This window comes from Jaculus jaculus, chromosome 4 (assembly GCF_020740685.1).
Source record: "Jaculus jaculus isolate mJacJac1 chromosome 4, mJacJac1.mat.Y.cur, whole genome shotgun sequence".
Classification (NCBI taxonomy): Eukaryota; Metazoa; Chordata; class Mammalia; order Rodentia; family Dipodidae; genus Jaculus; species Jaculus jaculus.
The window spans coordinates 168,093,214-168,119,000 of record NC_059105.1 but is presented as its reverse complement, the minus strand read 5'-3'; the positions used below and the strand labels follow the sequence as shown (position 1 = coordinate 168,119,000).

At 43.1% G+C, this 25,787-nt stretch overlaps 1 protein-coding gene across 4 annotated transcripts in view; it reads left to right on the top strand.

The window, feature by feature from the left end:
- Qtrt2 (queuine tRNA-ribosyltransferase accessory subunit 2) overlaps positions 1-15,921 on the top strand; it is a 31,056-nt gene extending 15,135 nt beyond the window's left edge. For all 4 annotated transcript variants that reach the window (XM_045148322.1, XM_045148321.1, XM_045148324.1 and 1 more), the window contains 4 exons: positions 5,234-5,433; positions 9,888-10,039; positions 12,932-13,049; positions 14,315-15,921. In XM_045148322.1, coding sequence (XP_045004257.1) covers positions 5,234-5,433; positions 9,888-10,039; positions 12,932-13,049; positions 14,315-14,546 — 702 coding nt within the window. In that variant the 3' untranslated portion in view covers positions 14,547-15,921. The remainder of the gene's footprint in view (positions 1-5,233; positions 5,434-9,887; positions 10,040-12,931; positions 13,050-14,314) is intronic.
- The last annotated feature ends 9,866 nt before the right edge of the window (positions 15,922-25,787 follow it).

The following is a 25,787-nucleotide window of genomic DNA, read 5'->3' as shown; positions in this document are numbered from 1 at the left end:
CTATAGCTAGGTTCTAGTTCTAGAATGTCCCTCCAACTCAGGGACTCAGACTCCTTGTCTTACCTCCTCTAACCTGTTCTTTCTCTTGCTCTTCCTCAGTGCTTTCATCTCGTTCATGGCGACCACCAAGTCCTGCCGCCCAGGCATTTGAGTGTAGACTCGACCTCCTTCCTCACCCCTTGGGAGACCCCACCTTGAGCCATGGCGTCGTCACCTCTTGTGTAGACAGTTGTGTTTTCTCCCTGCGTTCTCATTTCTGTCTGACATCTCAGGTCTGCTTGCCCAGCGTTTGCTGTAAAGCACAGATGTGAGTCCATTGCCTACATTGCTGAAAGATTTCATGGGCAGTTGGCATTCCCTGGTCTCTACTTACTGCTTCAGCTCCTTTCCTGTGACTGGCACTGTGACTGTTCTGATTTGCAGTTCCTTGAGGCATTCATCTGTTTCAGTTTTCTAAAATTACTTATTTATTTATTTATTTGAGAGAGAGAGAGAGAGAGAGAATGGACACACCAGGGCTTCTAGCCACTGCAAATGAACTCCAGACACATGTGCCACCTTTTGCATCTGGCTTGTGTGGGTACTGGGGAATCAAACCTGGTCCTTAGGCTTTGCAAGCAAGCGCCTTAACCACTAAGCCTTCTCTTCAGCCTCATCTCTTTGATTTTGGGATACCCATACTTACACTGTCTTTTGGATCTTTTTCTTTTTCCTTCCTCCCTACCCCCCACATGTATATGTCTGTGGTGTGCATGCATGTATAGGTGTGCATGTGGAAGCCAGAGATCAACATTGGATATCTTCTTCAATTGCTTTCCACCTTACCTTTTGAAACAAGTGTCTCACTGAACCCAGAGCTCACATCTCCAGCCATGTTCCTTCTCAAGCTTCTATCAAGCTGATTTCTTTCATCATTCTGTGAAACTGGCCTCTTGACACTTCCAGAAAGTTCCAGTCATCTTTTGTTATACCTTGCTTTTGTATGTGTGCTGTGTTACAGCCCTTATCATACTGTATTACACCATTTTTTATGCATTTGCATTTATTAAACTATAGCCTCCATAGGCTCAGTTCCTGTATGTCCTTTTTATATCTTTGTCAGATAGCAGAATGTCTGACACACACAGTAAACTCTCAGTAGTAACTGTTTGCCAGTGGTTACAGGGAGTTCATGAAGATGAAGGTAGCAGAAAGTCACAGAGCCCCAGGCCCAGAGTCCAGGAAGCTGGTTTAGGATGCATTGCTTCTTAGAAAACAGAGGAAGTAAAGGAACGAAAGATGAGTATTGGCCAGGAATGGTGCCTCGTGTCTGTACTTCCAGCACTCAGCTGCTAAACACTGGGAATACTGAGGTAGAAGGATCATGAGTTTGAGTCTAGCCTGGGCTATGTAGCAAGAACCTGTCTCAAGAAAAATGGAAGAAAAAAAAAAGATAATCAGCAATTAGAGTTTCGGTGTCTGACATCATTTGTGAGGAGTAATCCTGAGCAATGATCAGGCACCACTAAGCAAAGCCCCTGGAGCTTGAGGGACATTGTTATTTTGACTTTGATATGGGAGCTGGAGAGTCAAACATGGGTCTTAGGCTTCACAGGCAAGCGCCAAAACTGCTAAGTCATCTCTTCAGCCCTGTCCACCGTTTTTATTTAGTATTATTATTATTTTTTTAATTTAATTTTTATTAACATTTTCCATGATTATTAAAAAAAATCCCATGGTAATACCCTCCCCCCCACACTTTCCCCTTTGACATTCCATTTTCCATCATATTACCTCCCCATCTCAATCATTGTACTTACATATATACAATACCAACCTATTAAGTACCCTCTTCCCTTCCTTTCTCTTCCCTTTTTATTTTTTTGATTTTTTGAGGTAGGGTCTTGCTCTCTAGCCCAGGCTGACCTGGAACTCACTCACTCCATAGTGTCAGGGTGGCCTCAAACTCACGGCAGTCCTCCTACCCTCTGCCTTCCGAGTGTTGGTATTAAAGGTGTGTGTCACCACATCCAGCTCTGTCCACCTTTTTTAAAAGGAATTTTTAGGCTGGTTGTGGTGGTATACACCTTTAATCCAGGACTCGGGAAGTAGAGGTAGGAGGATTGCCGTGAGTTCAAGGCCACTCTGAGATTACAGAATGTATTTCACGTCAGCCTGAATTAGAGTGGAACTCATTCTCAAAAAAAATTTTTTTTTTATTATTATTTACTTATGAGAGAGAGAATGGATGTGCAAGGGTCACTTGCCACTGTCAATGAGCCCTAGATGCAAGTACCACTTGTGCATCTGGTTTTACGTGGGTACTGGGAATTGAAGCCATACTGGCAGGTTTTTGCAAGCAAGCGCCTTTAACCACTGGGCCATCTCACCAGCCCGTCTATACCCATCTTTAACCATGCTCACCCTTGACTTATTCTTCACACTAAGGCAGAGAAATAGTATAACTCTCTTTCTACTTATGCTAAGGAGCAAAATTCCTCCTCACAGAGCTCCCTATCCCTTCCCTGTTTCCCCAGACAGCCACTCTCCTGTGCATCCTGCAGAGTTTGTCTTTGATGGTTACTTACATATTCAGTGCACAGATAGATATGTACATGTATGTACATGGTCTTACGCTCAACAGTTTGCTTAGTTTTTACTAACTCCTAAATTTTTTTCTTTCTCTCTGTCTCTCTGTCTGTCTATCTAAAAAGTAGCAGCATAAGTAGCCCTAGACATGCATACCATCATTTGTTTAAGCCTTTCCTCTTTTTTTTTTCTTAAGCCTTTCCTCTCTTGATGTAGATTGATTCCAGTTTTCATTATTTTGAACAGCTTCGTAACGTATTTTAATACATGCGAATGACCAAATGTGTAAGAGATTGTTAGAACTGGAATTTTAGAGTGTGATGTTACAGTTGCCTTCTTACTGCTGGGACAAAGTTCCTGACCAAAAGTAGCTGATGGAGGAAGGGGCTTCATTTTGGTTTACAGACTTGAGGGGGAGCTTTATCACAACAGGGGCACATGACACGAGCAGAGGCTGGGCATCACGTCTTGCCGCACCCGCTGGTGGGAAGCAGCCAGATTGCGCGGGCTCTGGCCAGAGTGACGCTGGGCCGAACACCCCTAAGCGTGTCCTCAGCAACGCGCCTCCTCCAGCAAGGCTCCACCCCAAACTGCCATCAGCTCCTGGGACAGTCGAGGGTGACGATGAGAATGAAGCTTACTCACCCACCCATGAGGCTGTCGGGACACTGCACGCTCAGAGCAGCACGTTGACGGTAGAAAGCATTGCCACACGCCCAGCCCCAGCACTCGGGAGGCAGGGGTAGGAGGATCGCCATGAGTTCGAAGCCACCCTGAGACTACAGAGTGAATTCCAGGTCAGCCTGGGCTACAGTAAGACCCTACGTCAAAAAACCAAAGGAAAAAAAACAAAAGCATTGACATTTTCATAAATGGTATCTTGCCCTCCTAAGAGCTAAACTAGTTTTTGCGTTCTGGTTTTCAGGATATAAATATACGTATATGCCATTTCTCTTGCACTTTCACCGCTCATCTGTTACCTATGCTTCATGTTTTTTTGGCATTGAGATGGGCATCCCATTGTTCCCAGTCTGCCCTTCCTGTATGCATGTAGTGCATACCTTTATCTTTCTGGATTTCATTTTCATGTATTCTACCTAGATTTCTGTGAGATTTGCTTTTCCTTGGCAGACTTGTTGGAAGTCTTTCTATAGCGTTGGTATTTAGTCCACCAATGAGCAAGTTCTTCCTTGCCTTTGACATATTTGTGTTGAGAAGTTGACTGCTTTCATGTTTATACAGGTCACCCTCCTTGTGTGTGCCTTAGCTTGCTTGGGAAGGACTTCCTGACGAAGTGATGAAAGAAGTAGTCAAGTCATACTTGGAGTCCTTGTGCATTTTTTTATGCTTATATTAGTCCCATTGAATTTTTTGAGGAAGGTATACAGTAGCCTTTTTCTTTTCCAAATGGATAGTCAGTTCTTAAAATCTCTGTGGCTAAGTTGGCCTAGAAAGTCATCAAATCAGAATCACGGTGTGGGGGGTGTCTAGAGAGATGGCTTAGTGGTTAAGGTGCTTGCCTGTGAAGCCTAAGGGCCCAGGTTTGATTCCCTAGTACCCACATAAGCCAGATGCATGAGGAAGTACATATGTCTGGAGTTCAATTGCAGTGGCTGGAAGCCCTGGCATGCCCATTCTTTCTATCTGCCTCTTCCTCACATTTTCTCTTCCTGTCTCTCTTGAATAAATAAATAAATAAATTAAAAATCTAAAAATGGGGAGGACTCCCTATGGGAACAACTTAAGAGACTGTGCTTAAAAAATTAAATAAGTAAAGAAAGAAAACACTCTTCCAGGTGGAGGGATTGATTAGATGGCTTAGCCTTTAAGGCGCTTGCCTGCTAAGCCTAAGGACCGAGGTTCTATTCCCCAGTACTCAGGTAAGCCAGATGCACAAGGTAGCACAAGCATCTGGAATTCATTTCCAGTGGCTAAAGGCCCTGGCACACCCATTCTCTCTCTTTCTATCTGCTTCTTTCTCTCAAATAAGTAAATAAATAAAATTTTTTTTAAACAACCTTTTTCTTTTATCCTTTTGTGTCTGCACAGAACACTTAGATTAAGATAGAACATGAAGCATGTGCTGGTTGTCTATGTTTTCCTCAATATTTACTTTCCTATTTGATTTTTTTTTTTTTGTTATTTGTTTGTTTGTTTGTTTTTTTGAGGTAGGGTCTCACTCTGGTCCAGGCTGACCTGGAATTAACTCTGTAGTCTCAGGGTGGCCTTGAACTCACGGGGATCCTCAGTGCTGGATTAAAGGTGTGCGCCACCACGCCCGGCTTGGCTTTTTTTTAATGATTATTCATCTTTGTGTGTGACAGAGACAAAGGCAGAGAAAGAGAAAGAGAAAGAGAAAGAGAAAGAGAATGGGTGCACCAGGGCCTCCAGCCACTGCAAACAAACTCCAGACGCATGTACCCCCTTGTGCATCTGGCCTACATGGGTCCTTAAGCTTCGCAGGCAAACACCTTAACCATTAAGCCATTTTATAGTGTATACATTAGCGCCCAAAAAGTTCTTAAATGCACCATCCACTTTAGATGTTTCATCTGTAGTGTTTTCACAAAGCTCTTGTCTGTCCATTGGACTCCATGAGAGATTTGGGTAAGTAAAGGTCTTAGATACTGAAAATAGCTAAGACTGTTCAATCTTCTCATCTCAGCTTCTTCAGAAAAGTACGGTCATTGGAGTGATCGAAGGTGGAGATGTGATGGAAGAGAGACTGAGGTCGGCACGCGAGACAGCCAAGCGACCCGTAGGGGGCTTCCTCCTGAACGGCTTTCAAGGCAATCCAAAAATCCCAGAGACGAGACTGCACCTGCTGTCATCAGTCACTGCTGAGCTGCCAGAGGACAAACCAAGGCCAGTGTTGGGTCAGGACGCGGGCAGGCCTGGAGGGAGGCAGGGCAGGGGCCTGGCACGTGTGTTCACGAGATGCTGGGCCTGTGTGCGCGGCCCCGGTCCGTGCCTCCACCGGGCCTGCTTTCAGAATGTAACCCAGAAGATAATTGACAGGACAATTATTTCATTTGATCCTCAAAACTCAGGACAGGTGGTGCACTATTTCCTCTCGTTCCTGTGCTAAAGACAAGCACTGCTTGTCGCTCATTATAGTGGTATCTAGGGACAAGTGTGAAGCCTTGTGCAGCTGTAGTTTAGGTAAAGGAGTGTGGAGGGCAGATCCAGGGTGTCTGATAGGATGGATTCTGCTGGTAAGAGCATTTAAGAAGATTTTGCTTTTTGCTTGAGGTAGGGTCTCACTCTAGCCCAGGCTGACCTGGAATTCACTGTGTAGTCTCAGGGTGGCCTCAAACTCACAGTGATCCTCCTACCTCTGCCTCCCGAGTGCTGGGATTAAAGGCGTGCGCCACCACACCCGGCAAGATTTTGCTTTTTAAAGCAGTAGTGAATACTGTCTTTTTCTTTAAACCAGGACTGGCAGCAGCACTGGGTGGTTTCTTGGTTCCATTTATCATAGGACTCACCGTGGCGTGCTGACAGCAGACAATCTGCTGAAATTCCACGTTTCTGAGCAGCTGATGGCATATTAGGCTACATGAATTTTAATTTTCTTGCTTTAAAATCAGACAAACAAACAAACAAAAAACCTGGGTGAACCCAAATGTTACCATAGCATAGAGAGAGAGATTGCATGAGCTTAGTCATGTGTCCTCTGAAAATCTTGGTCTCGTAGGAGTATAGACTACAGGACTGGGTGGTCAAGGCTGGAGAATTGGGAAGATGCTAGTCAAAACATTCGTAATTATAGTTAGACCAGAGGAATGCATTCAAATGATCTGTTGTACAACCTGGTGACTACAGTTCATGATGGTAGATCAGAGACTGCAAACAAAAGGGATATTAAGTGTCCCACCATACAAATGACGTGTGAGATAATGCATTTGTTATGTGGCTAGATTTAACCATTTCACAGTGTGTATAGTTTGCAATATGTTTAACATGACAAGTACATATATATCTCTAGTATTTTTTTTGCTTTGTTTTTTTTTTTCAAGGTAGGGTCTCACTCTAGCTTAGACTGACCGAGAACTCAATCTGTACTCCCAGGGTGGCCTCGAACTCATAGCAATTCTCCTACCTCTGTCTCCCTAGTGCTGGGACTAAAGGTGTGCACCACCACGCCCAACTTTATGTCAGTTTTTTCCAAAAACAATTTTATCATCTTAAGCTGGGGAGGCCGAAGTAGGAAGATCACCATGAGTTCAAGGCCACCCTGAGACTACATAGTGAATTCCAGGTCAGCCTGTGCTAGAGTGAGACCCTCCTTTGAAAAACCAAAATAAGTAAACAAAATAATAATAATTGTTACCTTTCCCCCCTTTGGTATGAATATATGTGCATTTGTTTTCCTGAAGCTATATTAAGAAGTTGGGTTATAGGCTGCCAGTTTGTTCTTCTTGAGGGCTGTTGACTGGGAAATAATTTTATCACTTTACTTTTACTTTTATTTTCAAATTTTATTTATTTATTTATTTGACAGAGAAAGAGGGAGAGAGAGACAGAATGGGCACATGCCAGGGCCTCCAGCACTGCAAACAAACTCCAGACATGTGCTCCCCCTTGTGCATCTGGCTCACATGGGTCCTGGGGAATCAAACCGAGGTCCTTTGGCTTTGCAGGAAAATGCCATAACCACCAAGCCATCCTCCAGCCCTAATTTTATCACTTTAAAAACCCAGGTGTAAGCCAGGTGTGGTGGCGCATGCCTTAATGACAGCAGTTGGGAGGCAGAGATAGAGGATCACCTGGACACCTGGAGTTCAAGGCCACCCTGAGAATACAGAGTGAATTCCAGGTCAGCCTGGTCTAGAGTGAGACCTTCCCTCGGAAAAAAAAAATCCAGGGGTAACATTCCTAAAGTGTGTGCTCAGTGAATGTGCACACCTGTATACAGCTGGTGTTGAAGGACCTCCATGTCCCCCCCACCCCCGACAAGGGCTTAAGCCACCCTATCTCACCTTCTCTCCTTCCTGTGCTCATCTCACTGTGCTGGAGATGAACAGCTCAGCGTGAGCCTTTCTAGTCACATCCAGGACATTTTTGTGCTAAGTGCTCACAGATGTCTGTTACTGAATTTAAAAGCTGGGACTGTTTGTCTCTCTTGAGTGTGTAGAAATGCCAGCTTCAGTTGGAGAGGAGTTCTGAAACCTCACAGGGCTTGAAGGAAGCTTGTCGTCAAGAAAACTGGCTTACAGTTAAGGGTTCTGCTTGTTTAATATTACATAAGCCTTTTTTTTTTAAAACTTATTTTAGAAATCAGAAAGTACGTAAGCTTTTCTCTTCCAATTCATAAAAAGGGGCAGAAAAACAAACATAAAATGTAGTTCCAGGCAGCCAGCTCTGATCAAGTACATTTCCACGTCTTGTTTTAGTAGCAAAACCTGGTTGAAAAATTACAAACACTCCCAGACTGCCTTGCCATTTGCCTCAGAAAACACCATTTCATTTTATTAACAGAAAAATCATGAAGAAAGCCAACTAGATTGCTTAGATCCTGTGGCTAGACCTGAGATTCCGAGAGTATGAGCAGAATTTAAATGAATCTATCAGGAATAAAGTAGATAAAATGCCTTTATTGGGGGGCTGGAGAGATGGCTTAGCGGTTAAGCACTCGCCTGTGAAGCCTAAAGATCCCGGTTTGAGGCTCGGTTCCCCAGGTCCCACGTTAGCCAGATGCACAAGGGGGCGCACGCGTCTGGAGTTCGTTAGCAGAGGCTGGAAGCCCTGGCGCGCCCATTCTCTCTCTCTCCCTCTATCTGTCTTTCTCTCTATGTCTGTTGCTCTCAAATAAATAAATAAAAAATGAACAACAACAAAAAAAATTTAAAAAAAATGCCTTTATTGAACAAATTTTGAAAATAATTATAGGCAAAATCCAGTTAAAATGAAGCAACTATTGAAAGAGAAATAAAGCACACAGCTTTGCATTCTTTAAAAAAAAAAAATCTGGGACAGATGGCTTAGCAGTTAAGGTGCTTGCCTGCAAAGCCTAAGGACCCAGGTTCGATTCCCCAATGCCCACATAAGCCAGAGGCACAAGATGACACGTGTCTGGAGTTGAGTGGCTGGAGGTCCTCGTGCGCCCGTTCTCTCTTTCTGTGTGTGTCTCTCTCAGATAAATTAATAAATAAAAATTAAAAAATGTTTAAAAAACAAATCTGCCTGGTGTAGTGGTGCACGTCTTTAATCCTAGCCCTTGGGAGTCAGAGGTAGGAGGATCGCCATGAGGTTGAGACCTGACGCTACATAGTGAAGCCCAGGTCAGCCTGGGCTGCAGCGAGGCCCTATCTCACAAACAAAGCAACAGCAAAACCCCCTGTGTGTTTTCAGATGTCCCATCAGACCTTCCATGGTTCTGCAGAGGTATACTGTTGCTGACTTTAAAATGAGAAAACTGGAAGTGGGATGTTAGGGTTTGCCCAGAGCAGCACGAGGAGGACTGGGGAACGAGTGCAGTGAGGGTTTGAGCGCAGGCCTCTTCCTTCCCGCCACGGACTGCTGTCTGCCCTGCCACGCGCCCCTCATTACTGTTTTCTACTGCTCTTTCAATGCCCTGTCGATGTGGAAGCACTCAGATGTCATTCTTGGCATGACCTCATGTGTGCTTTTGGGGTGTGTGGTGTGTCATGTATGCACATTTTATGTACAGGTCTCTACCCGCCCCCTCTCCCCACTGCCCGTTGCATGTGTGTGGAAGACTGTTTTTGATTGAGCAGGAAACCCCAAGGAGTCTTCTGTCTCTGAACCCCTTAGGACTGGGGTTACACACATGAGTGTCCATGCCTGCCTTGTATTATTATTTTATTTATTTAATTTATTTGAGAGAAGGAGCCAAATAGAGAATGGATGCACGAAGGCCTTCAGCCACTGCAAAAAATCTCCAGATGCATGCGCCACCTTGAGCATCTGGCTTACATGGGTCCTGGGGACCTGAACCCAGGTCCTTAGGCTTTGCAAGCAGGCGCCTTACCCACTAGACCATCTCTCCAGCCCCATGCCTGCCTTTCAGCTTGGGTGCTAGTTTGAATTCAGGTCCTTATGCTTATGCTGCCAGCACTCTTATCCCTGAGCTATCACCCCACCCTGTCACAGGTTTTTTGTTTTTTTTTTTTAATATTTAATAACAGATAGAGACAGAGAGTGAGAATGGGCATGCCAGAACCTCCTGCCATTGCAAACAAACCCCAGACACATGCACCACTTTGAGCATCTGGCTTTATGTGGGTACTGTGGAATCAAACCCAGGGCCATCGGGCTTTGCAAGCAACCCATCACAACTCTTGTTATTTTTGCAGGCTTATTTGTGGTGTCAGCAGACCAGATGAAGTACTCGAGTGTATTGAGAGAGGAGTGGACTTATTCGAGAGTTTTTTCCCTTATCAGGTGACAGAGCGGGGATGCGCCCTCACTTTCAGCTTTGATTACCAGCCAAATCCCGAAGAGTCATGTAGGTCTTTTGAAGTGAATCTTATCTTTACATTTCTTCTGTTTCCTGCCAAAATTTGGCCTGAATCACAAGACAGAAATATGTACACGTAGCACCAGTCTTCTATAAACCTCTGTCTGTCTTATCTATACTCCGTGGCATGCCAGCACCTAGAACTTGGGCATTTAATACTGTATGTAGGCCATGTCCGTCAGTATTCGGGTGTGATTCTGCAGTGAGCCAAAACAAGACCTCTTTTGTTCGCAAGCTGAGAAAAAAAATATTCAGAGTGAAATGTGATGGGAATCTAAGAAAAGAAAACCTTTGGACTGCTTAGTCAAAGTTTGTGGGTTTTTTTGTTTCTCCACAAAAGAGTTCTTGTGTGCTTTCTGCAAAGCCCATGCCATTCAATTCCAGGGTCTCCACGACCTGATTCTCGGGTTGTTTTTCTCTTCTGCTTTAGTTTTCACACACTGAAATATGAAAGCTACTTTCTTCTGCTAATAGTTCTTTTTTTTTAAATTTTATTTATTTATTTATTTGAGAGCGACAGACAGAGAGAAAGACAGATAGAGGGAGAGAGAGAATGGGCGCGCCAGGGCTTCCAGCCTCTGCAAACAAACTCCAGAACGCGTGCGCCCCCTTGTGCATCTGGCTAACATGGGACCTGGGGAACCGAGCCTCGAACCGGGGTCCTTAGGCTTCACAGGCAAGCGCTTAACTGCTAAGTCATCTCTCCAGCCCTGCTAATAGTTCTTTGCAGTAATTCCGTTTTATTTTACTGGGTAGTTAGCCTAAAGTCATCCAAGCAGTTTTAGATTCCCAGCACTACCTGGCTGTGGAAAAGCCTGAGACACAGGCTGTGGGCGGGACCCCTCGAAACAGTTCTTCAGGCCTGTGTGGCTTGCCTCCCTCTGGTTTATAGAAAAGGGCTTCCTTCTCCTTCTACTTGCTTGTCTGTCTTACTGCAGCCCAGGCTGACCTGGAACTCACTTTGTAGTCCCAGACTGGCCTCGAACACTCATGATGATCCTTCTACCTCTGCCTCCAGAGGGCTGGGCTTGAAGGGGTAGCCTCCCAATCCCAGTTTCCTATTTTACTTTCAACTCTACCCTGGTGACTGCCAACTTTCTGTTTGGATCTAAGACATCTTTAACAGTTCATTTTATTCCCCATAAGTGATTAAGTTTTATTCAGAAAGTGTCACACTTTTGTGAAGCAACTTAACCCATTTATCTAAATCATTATTTCTGGAAACAAAATAAGTTAGATCGATCAATTTCTTATATTTAGGAGGTCACTTTTGTCCTTTTAGTTAGATGAGAACATAACATGCATGAATAAGCACCCCTTTGACAATTTGTAACTTTTCAAACTAAGTTATTTTCACCAGGATGGAGATTAACAGTCATTTGCTGTTCTAAAAAGAAACTAATATTGAGTTGTCTGTAATGCACCATTCCTTTTTGGGTAGAGAATGCCAAGTTTCTTCATGATTATGAGAACTAAAATAGTTCAAATGTTTTTATATAAGCATTAGTCATATTTGTATGCATGTGTTTTAGAAATTAATGTCCATTGCCAACTACACCCTTCAAAATTCAGAGTGAATTTTTTTTGTTTATTTTTATTTATTTATTTGAGAGTGACAGAGAGAGAAAGAGGCAAAGAGGCAGATAGAGACACAGAGAGAGAACGGGAACGCCAGGGCCTCCAGCCACTGCAAACAAACTCCAGACGCATGCACCCCCTTGTGCATCTGGCTGACATGGGTTCTGGGGAATTGAGCCTTGAACTGGGGTCCTTCGGCCTCACAGGCAAGCGCTTAACCCCTAAGCCATCTCTCCAGCCACAGAGTGAATTTTTTTTTACAAATTTTATTTGTGAGAGACCTACAGAGACAGTGAGCAGGCGAGCATGGACATACCCAGTCTTCTTGCTGCTGCAAACGAACTCCAGGCAGGTGTCCCTTGGTGTGTCTGGCTTTATGTGGGCACTGGGGAGCTGAACCTGGTTTGTCAGGCTTTGTAAGCAAGTGCTTTTAGCCGCCGAGCCATCTCCCCGACTCCACAGTGAAGATCTTAAAGAACTTGTCAACTATTCCCCTAAATGACAAAGATTTCCTCAATCGTTAGGGCTTTTCTGTGTTCCTACCTCAACACACAAATTCATGTGAACGAAATCTCAACACCTATGCTCAGTGCTCAGGTTACTTCCTCCACTGGCCTGGACAGTTGCTGTCCTAAAACCATCTGTCTAGTCTCAGCAAGTCAGCACAGACAGTTCTCCTGTGGTCCTCAAAGACCTCTCATTTTGCCCCTGTTCACAGTGCCTGGCTATCTATAAAGTAGCCAGGATTTCTTTTGCAAGTCTAGAAATGTCTCTTCATCAAGCAAAGAGTTCAAGAGAACAACTCAGGTTCCCATTTAATTCTGGACAGTCTGGGTCCCTGGAGGGCTAGAGTGTCTCACGGAATGCATAGTGCAAACTGTTCCTCTGTTTCCTCCTTGGAGTATAGGCTGTTACAAAGCCCAGTTTATTTGCATGTACATTGTGATATGGCATAGAGATTAACTCCACACAAACACATTTTGCTTTTAAAAATCATTCTTTGATGCTGGAATTATATATTGTTTGCTTGTATCCGTAATTAGCTTAGTCACTGTTGGATACCTTAAACTGTTTTGATGTAGATAATGGGTCTCTAGCCATCTGGATACATACTGCTGTGGGTTTTTTTTTTTTTTTTTTTTTTTTGGTTATTTTTTTTCTTAACGTGGTTTCCTTGGGATAATTCTAAGGTGTAGAATTGCAGGGTCAAAGGTCATGAAATAAAAAGTAAAATAAAAATTTTCCAGTGTTCATTCTGTCTGATCTTATTTCAAGATTTTTTTTTATTGGTTTTTCTGTCAGTATTACAACAAAATGGGATACAAGAAGAAGTAAAATATGTGGATCAAATAAAGAAAATTAAAACAACCGATTGCAATCAAGAAATGACATCATTTGAAATTAATCTGAAGGAAAAAAAGTAAGGACTTTTTTAAGTTTAGATTTTGATTTGACTTTTTAATTTTAGTATGTTTTAAAAGTTTATGTAACTATTCCCCTTTTAGTTTTTGGTTTCATAAAATATTTATAGTTGGATATTACTTAGCCCTTCACAAATTTGGTTCCAGAAAAACTTTCTTTTTCTCTGCAGATGAATGTGGGTATTTTGTCTTGTCAAAAAAACCTAAGGCTAGCTGGAGAGATGGCTTAGTGGTAAAGGTGCTTGCCTGCGGAGCCTAAGGACCAAGGTTTGATTCCCCGGGACCCATGTAAGCCAGATGCACAAGGTAGTGCATACATCTGGAGTTTATTTGCAGTGGTTGGAGGCCCTGGTATACCCAATCTCTCTCTGTCTGCCCTCTCTCTCATAAATAAATAAATAAATAAATAAAATTTCTTTTAAAAAAACTTAAAAAGAAAAGCTGACAGAGAGAGACCAAATAATCTGTTTGTTATCTCTTACTCCTGATTGCTGTAAACAGTAGCAAATCAAAATAAGGATTTGCAGACAAAACACTACAAAGCTTGTAAATTGAACTAAGTTGTTTTTTTTTTTTTTTTGTCTTAGTTATTTACAGGGAATAAACAAGTTATCAGTAAAGAACTAGTTTGTCTTGTGACTTTGCATTTGACCAGTAGGGGGCAGTGAGCGTTTTTGCAATGAGTTGGGTGCTGGGGTACTTGTTGGTTCATGGGAAGTGATGCTTTAGGGATTCTGACTTACATGTCTGTCTAATAAGGGTACAGATTTGAGAATTTATGAAAGAATATAAAAATCCTACTTCCTATGTATTCTGGAGCTGGCTTTCTTAACCCCCCCCCCAGACTCAGAGATTACACCTGTGAGAGGAAAACTCCTGAGTCCTCCTGACTCCTTGTGTTAATTTTTTTTTAAAAAACATTAAAAAAATTCATTTATGAGAGGACAGACACACAGAGAATGGGCTCACCAGAGCTTCTTGCCACTGCAACTGAACTTATTCCAGATGCATACAGCACTTTTGCATCTGGCTTTTGATGGGAACTGGGCCAGCAAGCTTTGCAAGCAAGTACCACTGAGCCATCTCCCCAGCCCATCCTTGGGTAAACTTTTTCTGACATCGCCATCTTGAGCAGGTGACCGGCATGGCATACTTGCCATTGACTTGAGTAACTGTCGGTCACCTCGCCAGCAGGACAGGTCGCCTGGGCTGTGGGTTCTTCAGCTCTTCCTGGCCAGGACTGTCATTATGACTCCTTTCTCAGGTACCAGGAAGATTTCAACCCCCTGGTGAGAGGATGCTCCTGCTACTGCTGCCAGAGTCACACGCGTGCTTACGTCCACCATCTGCTGGTGACCAATGAGCTGCTGGCTGGGGTCCTGCTCATGATGCACAACTTTGAACACTACTTTGGATTTTTCTGCTCCATCCGGGAAGCACTAAAGCGTGACACGCTGGTGCAGTTGAAAGAGCTCATCCTGAGACAAGCATCTTGAGAACTCAGAGATCTGACTTTTCCCGTGGAGCTTGTGCCATCACTGAAACAGGAAAAGAAGCAATGATGGGCAAACATCTGTCCCAAACTGCCCACGTGAGGTGAGAGGTGTTGTCCAGGCACTGAAATAGGCTCCACTGATAATGAGTTGAGCCGTGACCATTACATTTTCTGGGCCGACTACTAGTTGATAGAGATTCACTTAACTAAAGACAAAGGCCTCGGAGCCAGGCATGTTGGCACAAGCCTTTACTCCCAGAGATAGGAGGATCACTGAGAGTTTGAGGCCACCCTGAGACTGCATAGCGGATTCCAGGTCAGCCTGGACTAGAGTGAGACCCCACCTCGAAAAACCAAAAACAAAAAATAAAAAACACAGGAGAAGAGAGAAGTCTTGGAAGTAGGAGACCAGGTTCGGGGACCGCCGAGAGGCGACGATTGCAGGAGCGGCTTTGTCCCCTGCACCTGCTGTTGCCTGAGGAAGGCGTCTGTCTGACTCATCCATGGCCTTGGGGGTTCTCTGGGCTTCTGTGCCCTGGCAGTGCGGCCACTCAGAAGGGCACCTGTGACAACCCTGCTCACCTCTCCCTGGAAAGCGGGGCCTACACTGTGCTTCTGTGACCTGTTGATCCAGGTCAGAGTCTTTCATTTGGCTACTTGGTCTGTTTGTGTCTTCCAAGAGCCAGTGTTTTTGTCTCTTAGGATCCAAAAATTTACCTAGCTCCTTTTGTCTGGTGGCACAGATCCAAAATATTCTGCCCCAGGCTCATATACAGTCTGACCATGGAAGGGCTAGTTAGACTCTGTTGCTGGTGGAGAGTGACACCCATATCCCTGTGGACAGCCCTGGCCTGGCAATTCGATCAGTTTCTGACCCACTTGCCTTTGAGGCTGAGTGAATAAATCACCTAACTTCTACCGTGCCTGTGTCTTTACATATGTATTTTATTTATTTGTTTTTGAGGAAAGGCAAATAGACTGGGACCTTGTGCCACTGCAAACAAATTCTAGACCCATGTTCCGCTTCGAGCATCTGGCTTTATGTTGGTACTGGGGAGTTGAACCTGGGCCAACCTGGGCCGAGAGGCTTTGCAAGCAAACACCTCTAACTGCTAGGCCATCGCTCCAGCCTTCCATGCCCGTGTCTTCATGAACACATGGGGACAGGCAGAGTGAATAGGACTAACCTCTGAGCATCTGCTAGCTTTAAAATTTGAATGACCAAGTTTTAAGAGTCCTGGCCATAATTGTCACTCTTATTTACTCATCACTGTTCATGTGAAGTTTTTGTTTTGTTTTTTAATCGCAGCAGTACCAGGAGACAGAGATACCTAGGAGATTAAAGGCATGGGGCCCGTGTTTTATTGTTGTTGTTGTTACTGGTTTTTTTTTTCCTCTTTCAAAATGGGACATGCTAAGGCCCTCCAGCTATTGCAAATGAACTCCAGGTACATGTACCACCTTGTGCGTCTGGCTCATGTGGTCCTGGGGAATCGAACCTGGGTTCTTTGGCTTTGCAGGCAAGCACCTTAACCGCTAAGTCATCTCTCTGGCCCTGGCCTGTGGTTTATGAAGTGGTTGACAAATCGGTACCTTGGGTCCTTCCTAGGTTCTTTCTGATTCTATGATTTTGTTCTGACAGTTTTGTTGCAGGCATGACAGTGACCTTTTTTTTATGCTTTTCTATATTTATCAAGTTTTTTAAATAAAGTTTTTATAAAAATAACAGTAACAAGAGCAAAAAAGATGCCCCATTTTTGTAGGGCTAAGAAACGCATTTGTTATTCCCTTTTATGTTATATTTTTCTGTTTTTAACTTTTTAGTGGGCATTCTTGAACACCGTGTGTAGTAATTATGTGATTATTGTATATGTTGGGACATCATTTTTGTTTTTCTTTTTGGTGGTGTAACTTCTCCATGAATGGCAAGAGTTATAGAAGGCATCAAGAAATGTATTTTGTACTTGTTCATATGTTTATATTCTTATTTCGTACTAAACCCATTATTGAAGAAGTATCAATAAGCATCTGAGAATCACATAAAATTTATGAGCTTATGGCCAAAACACTGAAAATTCCATTCAACATTGTTCAGTTCTATGGTTCTTTTTCTTATTAGCACATTTTTAGAAAATATTTTATTCCTTTAATGTAGTAAAGCCAATAAACATTTTTAATTAAAACATGCACTGTGTATTACTTTTTTTTTGTAGATGGAAGTGAGTGTGTTAAAATATTAAATATCCATGGTACCAGGGATGCCCTAGAGATTTCTCATAGAAAACAAATTTTTATTGTATATTTTTCTATTTGCATAAGTCCATGCACGTACAAAATACCAGTAAACGCAGCCCCACTCTCTGGAGCATATTTAATGCGCCACGCAGCTTAGCAAATGCTCGCATTCTTCCGTGGCCGGTAGAGCGTGGCTGTGGTGTGGGTATTGCTCTTGTCATGAATGGACTCTCAGTGGCAGGTCGTTTCAGCCCTCTGAGGGTCTGCTAGAATTTCAGGCAGGTCAACTCACTTGTCCAAGAGCACATCATAGTCAACTCCCAGGCTTGACTCCAGTTCCACCTACGTAAACTTCCGCAGCTAACCGTTGCGGTATAGAGAGTCTTAGTGATGGTCAGGCATGGTGGCACTTGCCTGTAATTTTAGCTTTCGAGAAGCTGAGGTGAGAGGGTTGTGAGTTCAAGACCAACCTGAGCCACCACTTAGCAAGTCCTTATCTCAAGAGCAATCAATCAATCTTATCTAGTTCTTGTTTTGTTTTTTTTGTTTTTTGAGGTAGTGTCTCACTGTAGCTCTGGCTGACCTGGAATTCACTAGTCTCAGGCTGGCCTCAAACTCACAGCAAGCCCCTACCTCTGCATCCCGAGTGCTGGGATTCAAGGCGTGCGCCACCACGCCCAGCACTAAAATATATATACATATTTAAACCAAATGCCTGTATAATTACAGCAATCTAGTAAAAATTTCAAAGACCATCAAAGGGTCCGGGCTAGAATGGGAAGTAGCTATCTTATCAGAGATGTTTTCTCCATAGAGGCAGCTTGGAGCTGACTGAGAAGCCAGAATTAAATGATCACCCTGTGCTTTCTGATGAGGAACAGGCTGCTCTCTGAAGTTTGATTAGTCTTGCTTGTCGCCAGGGGCTTTCAGCTTATTAAAACTGACTGCTGTGTAAGGCGGGGGTCCTGGAAGGTCAGACTTCCATGCATAGCCAGCCCCCAACAAGGTTCTGCCCTCACCTAGAGACTTGGTGTAATTGGCATTCATCTTCATATTCTTTTAAATATCTGCTTTCTTTGCAGCCTTCATGTCCTCCATGTTTTATACTTTTTTCTTTCCTTTCTCATGGTTCTCAGATCTGTGAGCACAAATCCCAAATCATAGTGGGCAGAGCACATCAGTATAAACAAACGACAGGGTAATCTTAGGTCCTTATTGCTTAAAATAGCCCCAGTATATGCCTGTGATCTAGGTAATTACTAATGGTGCATCATTTCACCCCCTAAAGTACTCTAGTTTGTACAAATGATATGCTCGCAAATGTGAGTGGTAGAGCCAGTGTCTGTCTGTGGACAGCTGCTGCCCCTTAGGTCCATAGCTGCCAGACTGCAGAACTGCAACAGCTTCTAATCTTGTTCAAGTTAAGCCAAAACTATTGAGTTTTCAACTTAAAAAAAAATTTTTTTTAATTTATTTTTATTTGAGAGAGAGAATGGGTGCACCAGGGCCTCCAGCTGCTGAAAACGAGCTTCAGATGCATGTGCATCTGGCTAACGTGAGTCCTGGGGAATTGAACCTGGGTCCTTTGGCTTTGCAGGCAAACGCCTTAACCGCTAAGCCATCCCACCAGCCCAAAAATAATTTTTACGTCTGCTGATTGTCTTCTTATAAGTGGCAGGTAGCATGAACCAAATTCTCAGTTTAATACCTGCACCTATTTACAGATCGTCACATCAGGAGAGAGCCTGGTGAGAGTGAGCGAGGGACTTAGCTTGCTTGGCTGGTAAGAGTGCTTGCCTTGTGCACACAAGGCCCTGGCTTTCCCCAGCTCCGAATTTAGCTGGGAGTAATGGTACACATCTGAAATCCTAGCACTTGAGTGCTGGAAACAGTAGGATCAGGAGTTCAAGCTCATCCTTAGTTTCATCATGAATCCGTGGCTGGCCTGGTCTTCATGAGACTCTCTCAAAAAAAAAAAAATCCTAGATTGCCCCATCCTCAGATAATTCCCAAGACCATTCTAAGTCTGCCACAAAGGAAGCTATAATCCTTTATTCGTTTTTTTGTTGTTTGGTTTTTTCGAGACAGTGTCTCACTCTATCCCAGGCTGACCTGGAATTCACTATGTAGTCTCAGGGTGGCCTTGAACTCACGGCAGGCCTCCTACCTCTCCCTCCCAAGTGCTGGGATTAAAGGTGTGCCTCACCATACCGGATTTGTATTTAAATTATTTTCATTATTGTTGTTGTTACATTAGTGCTATGGCATTCTGACCAGACCAAACTCTTCAAGAGTTATGACAACTGTGTGCTAATCTCTATCTCTAGACCTATAATTTCATAGTAGCTAGGCATGGTGGCATGCTGTAATCCCAGCACTTGGGAGGCAGAGGTAGGAGGATCATTGTGAGTTTAAGGCCAGCCTGGACTACAGAATAAGTTCTAGGTCAGCCTGGGATGAAGTGAGACCCTACCTTGAAAAAAACCAATAATGATAATAATTTAAATACACACTTCTATGACTAATACCATAAACTAGGTGGCTTATAAACAAATTTGTTTCTTACAGCGTGGAGGTCAGAAGTCTGAGGTTATGTTCATCACAGCCAGGTTCTAGTGAAAAGCCCTCTTCTGGGTTGTAAACGGACTATCTTGGATGTTTGGAAGGCTAAAGAGTTCTCTGGAATTTAAGTCACTGAGCTTATTCAGCAGGGCTCCATTGCTATCACATTAGAGATTTGGACTCCAGCACAGAAGTTTGGAGTGGGCTGGAGAGATGACGCAGCAGTTAAAAGTCGCTTGCTTCCAATGTCTGCTGGTCCCCGGTTCGATTCCCTAGTACTCACGTAAATCCAGATGCACAAAGAAGTACATGCGTCTGGAGTTCATCTGCAGTGGCAAGAGGCCCTGGTACACCCGCTCCCTACCTCCCTGCCTCATAAGTAAAGGCGTATGTGTAAAAAAGAGATTTGGGGCTGATGCAAACATCCAGTTCATAAAGAGGAAGTATGCACCTGTTTCTAGTGACCGCGTTGGCTGTCACACCCTCCTATTTTCTGTTGGGTCTCTGCCCTCTCAGGCTCGGCATCAGTTCCCTTGATGGTCCTTCTGGTTTCGCAAAGCCAGCTAGTTCAAGAATATGGGACATTAGCCTGGTAGGCACATCCTCGGGGCAGCTGGGTCATTATCTTCAGAGCTCAGCCATCCAAGCACTGGTTACAAGTTACTTGCCCAGCAGTGCCTGGAAGGGCCTATGCACAACATCTTACCAACAGTGGCTTTATCGCACGTTATGCTAGGCCAGCTCCCAGTGACCCGACACGTTGTTGTATTTTTTTTTTTTCCTGCTATTCAGTTCCACTTCCTACCATTACCACCTTTTAGTGAGGACCTCAAAGCAGTTTCTCCTGCTCTGGCAGAGGAACTCAGAGTGAACTTTTCTTTTGTGCTCATTCCCCACGATCCACTTTGAGACCAGGCTGAAGTTCCCAAGGAGTTCAAACAGCCCTGTGCTTCCGCCAGTACACGCAGAGGGATTAGCTATCCTTTCCGCATCCCCTTCCTGATGTTCGCCTCTTTCCCTGAAACATCCTTCCCTGCTGCTGCCCCTTTGTCTGTGAAACACATTTTCTCTTATTATCACTTGGTTCCCTGCCTGCTTTGGATGGCTTCAGCTTGTCTCTTAACAGAATCAAGATGTTGCTATTAACGGTCTTCTCTTTCTTAACAGCTTAGAGTCACTTCCTTTTATTTAAGTCCTTTCCCCATCCCTCCCAACCACATCATCATGTCTGCTTCAAATAAAAGTTTTATAGCCATTTCATAACCATGGCTTTATAGTTGCTATCCAAAAAAGAAAGAAGAAGAAAAAAAAGACACGAGAGGAGGAGGTAAAAGCAGAGGGAGAAAAATGAAAAGGTGAGGGGTAAAGGTTACTTCCGTAATTGAGAAGCAGGGCCAGTATCTCCAGGATGCTTCTGCAAAGGGTTTCAGGCAAGCTTAGTGTGCACATCGGACCACCACAAGCTTGGTGGTCTGGGAAAGTTTTCCTTTAAGTTTTATGGACGGATGGGAAGGTGGTCTCCCCTTGGAGGACCTGTTTTCCTTCCAAATAATTAAAATACTTTCTTAGAACTCTCCCAGTTTCATTCATTTGCCCATAAATCCTTTCATGAAATCCAATTACATGATAGATAGGAGTTCTGCAAAGCATACCCCCCCAAAGCTAAAATATTTACTCACATTTTCCAGTATTTTTAATTTCCTCCTCGTTTATTTTTATTTTCATTTAACAAACTTAAATAACATTTCCATCACAATTCCACTTATTGTTCCCCACGATGCCAGCTGAAGAAAATATAAATGATGCCGATAGTCTCTCTTCCTGCACAGTAATTAGACAGTAAAAGAGAAGAGAGCAGCAGAGGAGGCTCAAGTTTTTGTCTTTTCTACTTTTTATCTGATTTTGGTTAGTCTCTCCAATTTCATGTTGTTTTTCAGTGAGTCCCTTCCAGTCATGTAGAGAGAGGGAAAAAAAAATCAGGTCTACTTTAGTTTTTCGCCTTAACAATCAGCCATTACCACAAATCCAGTATGTCCAAAGCCTAATTTAATGTCAGATTGGTTGTCCACTTAAACTTCTTGTCTCTCTCCATGGCACTTGTCTTTGAGTCAAATCCAGCTGGAAAAGTTATTCCTGGAAGAATAAAGCAATACATAAAAAGGAATAGGTATAAGATATTACAGGAAGAAATCAAAGTCTGGTGGCTGTGGGTGGGCCTGGGAGATGGCTTGGTCAATAAAGTGCTTGTAGTACAAGCACAAAGACCTGGGTTTGGATGCCCAGCACCCACATAAAAGCGGGGCCCAGTGGTGTGCTCCTGTAATCCTGGCACTAGTAGGAAGAGAGTGGAGGATACTTTGGGGCTTGCTGGCTAGCTCTAGGTTTCATGAGAGACCCTGTCTCAAAAATAAGGTGGAGCTAGGCGTGGTGGCACACACCTTTAATCCCAGCACTTAAGAGGCAGAGGTAGGAGGATCACTGAGTTCGAGGCCACCCGGAGACTACAGGCTTCCTGGTCAGCTGGGGCTAAAAGGAGACTTTACTCCCCCACACACCCCTGCCAAAAAATTAGTGGCTAAGGCCTTTGCAAAGTCAAAGGGTTCTGGTTCAATTCCCTAGCACCCACATAAACCAGATGTACAAGGGGCCGCATGCATCTGGAGTTCGTTTAGAGTGGCTGGAGGCCCTAGTGCACCCATCCAGTCTCTCTCCCCCTCCCTCCCTCTTTCTGTCTCAAATAAATAAATAAAAATAAAATAAGAAGGTGGAGAATGATTGAGGAAGACATCAGATGTTCACCTCTGACTTCTACATGCACACATATGACATGCATCTGCTCACACACAGAAGATTTGTGGGGTAAGATGGTGGTGTAATAGTCACACCAAAGCAGCCTAGGGAGGAAGTAAGCAGAAAAAAAGCAGCAAATGCACTCTTGTACTGAAAAGTGAAGGTGTATAAGGAATTATCAATCTCAACAGAGAAGCAGGAACCTTCTAGCAATCCCAGAAGCAGGCAGAACCAGATCCTGCAGCTGTGCTGGTCTGTGTAGCCACCAGGCTCTGCCTGAGCTGCAAGAGAAGCCAGGCAAAGGGGCTTTCCACTCACACCAGCCTCCTTGCAAACTAAAGAAGCCTGCAGGAGAAGGCAGCGGGGAAACTAGCTGAGCAGCTTGTGAGGAAGAGGACCTCGGGGACTAGTCAGGCAGCTGTGGGAGAACTTGAGGCACCCTCCACGGCTGCCCCTCCCCTAACCACCAGCGGCAGCAACCACTGGAGACCTGGGGATGGGAGATCAGCCACGTAGCATCCAGCACACGTGATCAGAGCAGTGGACTGAGCCAGCCTGCCTAGCCAAGTCCACAGTGCAGTAAAGAGGGACCCAAGTGGGCTCACAGTATAGCTAAGACCAAGCCATCCCACAAGGTAACAGGGCCTACCTACACCAGGTGATACCCACCAAAAATGCCCAGTACATAAGCCTGCTGGAAGCGCTAGTTGCACCTTCCGTGTCAGAGTAGGTTATGTGTTAGAGCTGACTGATGGTCACCCTTGCCACTCTTAAATAAGCTGTATTTTGGGGTTGTCCTTTGTTGCTTCCTGATTTATAGTGCCTTTGTCTTCTGTCATTCTTGGGGGCAGGGTCTTACTCAGCCACAGGCTGACTTGGAACCCTTTACAGACCAGAAATCTCAGCCTCCCAGTTGACAGGATTAAGAGTGGGGGCAACACATACTCTTAGAGGCTTTGACTTAGTTAGATTGTCTGTTTATTTATTGTTTTCTGAGGTAGGTTCTCACTCTAGCTCATGCTGACCAAGAATTCACTATGTAGTCTCAGGGTGGCCTTGAACTCACAGCGATCCTCCTACCTCTGCTTCCTGAGTGCTGTGATTAAAGGTGTGCACCACCACACCCAGCTGAGATTGTCTGTTTATTTTAATACCTACTCTTACATAAATACTCCATGCTGGTTTTGATTGAATATGTATATTGTTCAGTTGAATTTTACAGCTTTCCTGTATTTTGCTCCACCCAGCCTGCTAGAATACTTGCATAGCAGGCAAACCCAACACCTAGGGTTACTTCTGCTATTACTTTGGGAGTCATTTAAGAGCCACCAAAAATTATAAATTAATCAGAAGTGACCTCAAATAAGACTGATTTAGATGAAATGCTTGAGAAAAATTTCAAAAGAATGATTATAACTATGTTCAAAGGAATCAAAGAAGAAAATAAACTCCTAAAGGAGAACACTGCCAACTTAATGAAATAAGGAGGTCAATACAAGACATGAGTGAGGAAATAGAAATACTGAAGAAAAACTAATCAAAAATACTAGAGATGAAAAACATAGTAATCCAAATTAAAAAAAAAAAAAAAACTGTTTAGAAAGTCTCACCAATAGAATGAATGAAGGTGACAACAGAATATCTGAACTAGAGGACCAGGTGGCAGACCTAATACAGTCCAACAGAGAGAGACAAGCTAATAGGAAGGTATGGATGGGAAATTCAAGACATTCAAGACACTATGAAAAGATCAAACATAAGAATTCAGGGTATAGTAGAAGGAGAAGAATTTCAGTCCAAAGGTATGGTAGGTGTTTTCCCCTAAATTGGGAAAGAGATGCCAGTGCAGATACAGGAAGCTTTTAGAACACCAAACAGACAAAGCCTGGAAGAACCTCTCCTCACCATATGATAATTAAACTAGTAAGCACACAAACCAAAGAAAATGTACTGAAAGCAGGTAGAAAGAAAAATCAAGTCACATACAAAGGCAAGCCCATTATGCTAACAGTAGGTTTCTCAACTCATACTTTAAAAGCCAGAAGGGCTTGGAATGATATATTCCAAGTTCTGAAAGATAACAACTGTCAACCAAGATTACTTTATCCAGCAAAGCTATCTATCTAAATTGATGGAAAAATCAGGACCTTTCACAACAAAAACCGGCTAAAGGAACATATGAAGACTAAGGCAGCTCTACAGAAAATACTTGAAGGGATCTTTCACACTGAGGAGAAAGAAAAGCACACACATGAGGAAACAGGAAAAAAATAAACCACACTCAAATAACAGTTAATATAAGAGAGTAAAGGGAAAACAGGAAGCACTAAAACACAAGGAGAATGGTGAGAGTAAACACAGACCTTTCAATAATAACTCAATATCAATGGCCTCAATGCCCCAACCAAAAGACACAGGCTTGCAGACTGGATTGAAAAGTAGGATCCTGTTGTTTGTTGCCTCCAAGAAACTCACCTCTCCATAAAAGACAGACACTACCTTAACGTGAAAGGATGGAAAGCGAATGAACCAAGGAAACAAGCATGTGTTGCTATCCTAATATCTGACAGAATAGACTTCAAACAAACCTTAGTGAGGAAAGATAAAGTAAGTCACTTTATATTAATTAAAGGAACAAATCAACAGGAAGACATTACCAATCTAAACATATATGCACCTAACATGAGGCTCCCAGTTTCATCAGACACTGTTAGACTTACGGTCACAGATAACACCAAGCACAATTGTAGTGGGTGACTTTAATATCCCACTCTCATCAACTGACAGGTCATCCTGTCAAAAAATAAGCAGAGAGACATCTGGATTAAATGATGTTATAGGACAAATGGACCTAACAAATATCTACAGAACATACATCCAAATGCTTCAGAATACACATTCTTCTCAGCAGCACATGGAACATTCTCTAAAATAGAACATATATTAGGACAGAAAGCAAATCCTAACAAATACAAAAAAATTGAAATAATTCCTTGAACTCTATCTAATCACAATGGGATTCAACTACAAATCTGCAACAAGAAAAACTACAGAACATACACAAAATCATGGAGACTAAATACACTATTGACTGATGAATGGGTCATTGAAGAAATCAAAAAGGAAATAAAAAAATTCATAGAATCAAGTGATAATGAGAACACAACATATCAAAACCTTTGGAACGCAATGAAGACAGTCCTAAGAGGGAAACTTATTTAAGATTTAAGTGCCTATATTAAGAAATTAGAAAAGTCACAAGTAAGCAACTAAATGCTTCACTTTTAGGCCTTGGAAAAAGAATAAGAACCAAAAATCAGCAGACTGCATTAGGGTAGAAATTAATGAAGTAGAAACAAAACAAACACACAAAAAAGAATTCATGAAACAAAGAGATGGTTCTTTGAGAGAATAAACAAGATTGATAAACCCTTAGCAAATCTGGCCAAAAGAAAGAGAGAAGAGATACAAATGAATAAAATTAAAGACGAAAAATGTACCATTACAACAGATGCCAAAGAAATTCAGAAAATCACAAGGATATACTTTAAGATTATATACTGCACTGTTTCAAAATCTGAAAGAAATGGATGATTTCCTAGATTTATATGACCTGCCAAAATCAAATTAAGGTGAGATAAGCCTTTTAAATAGA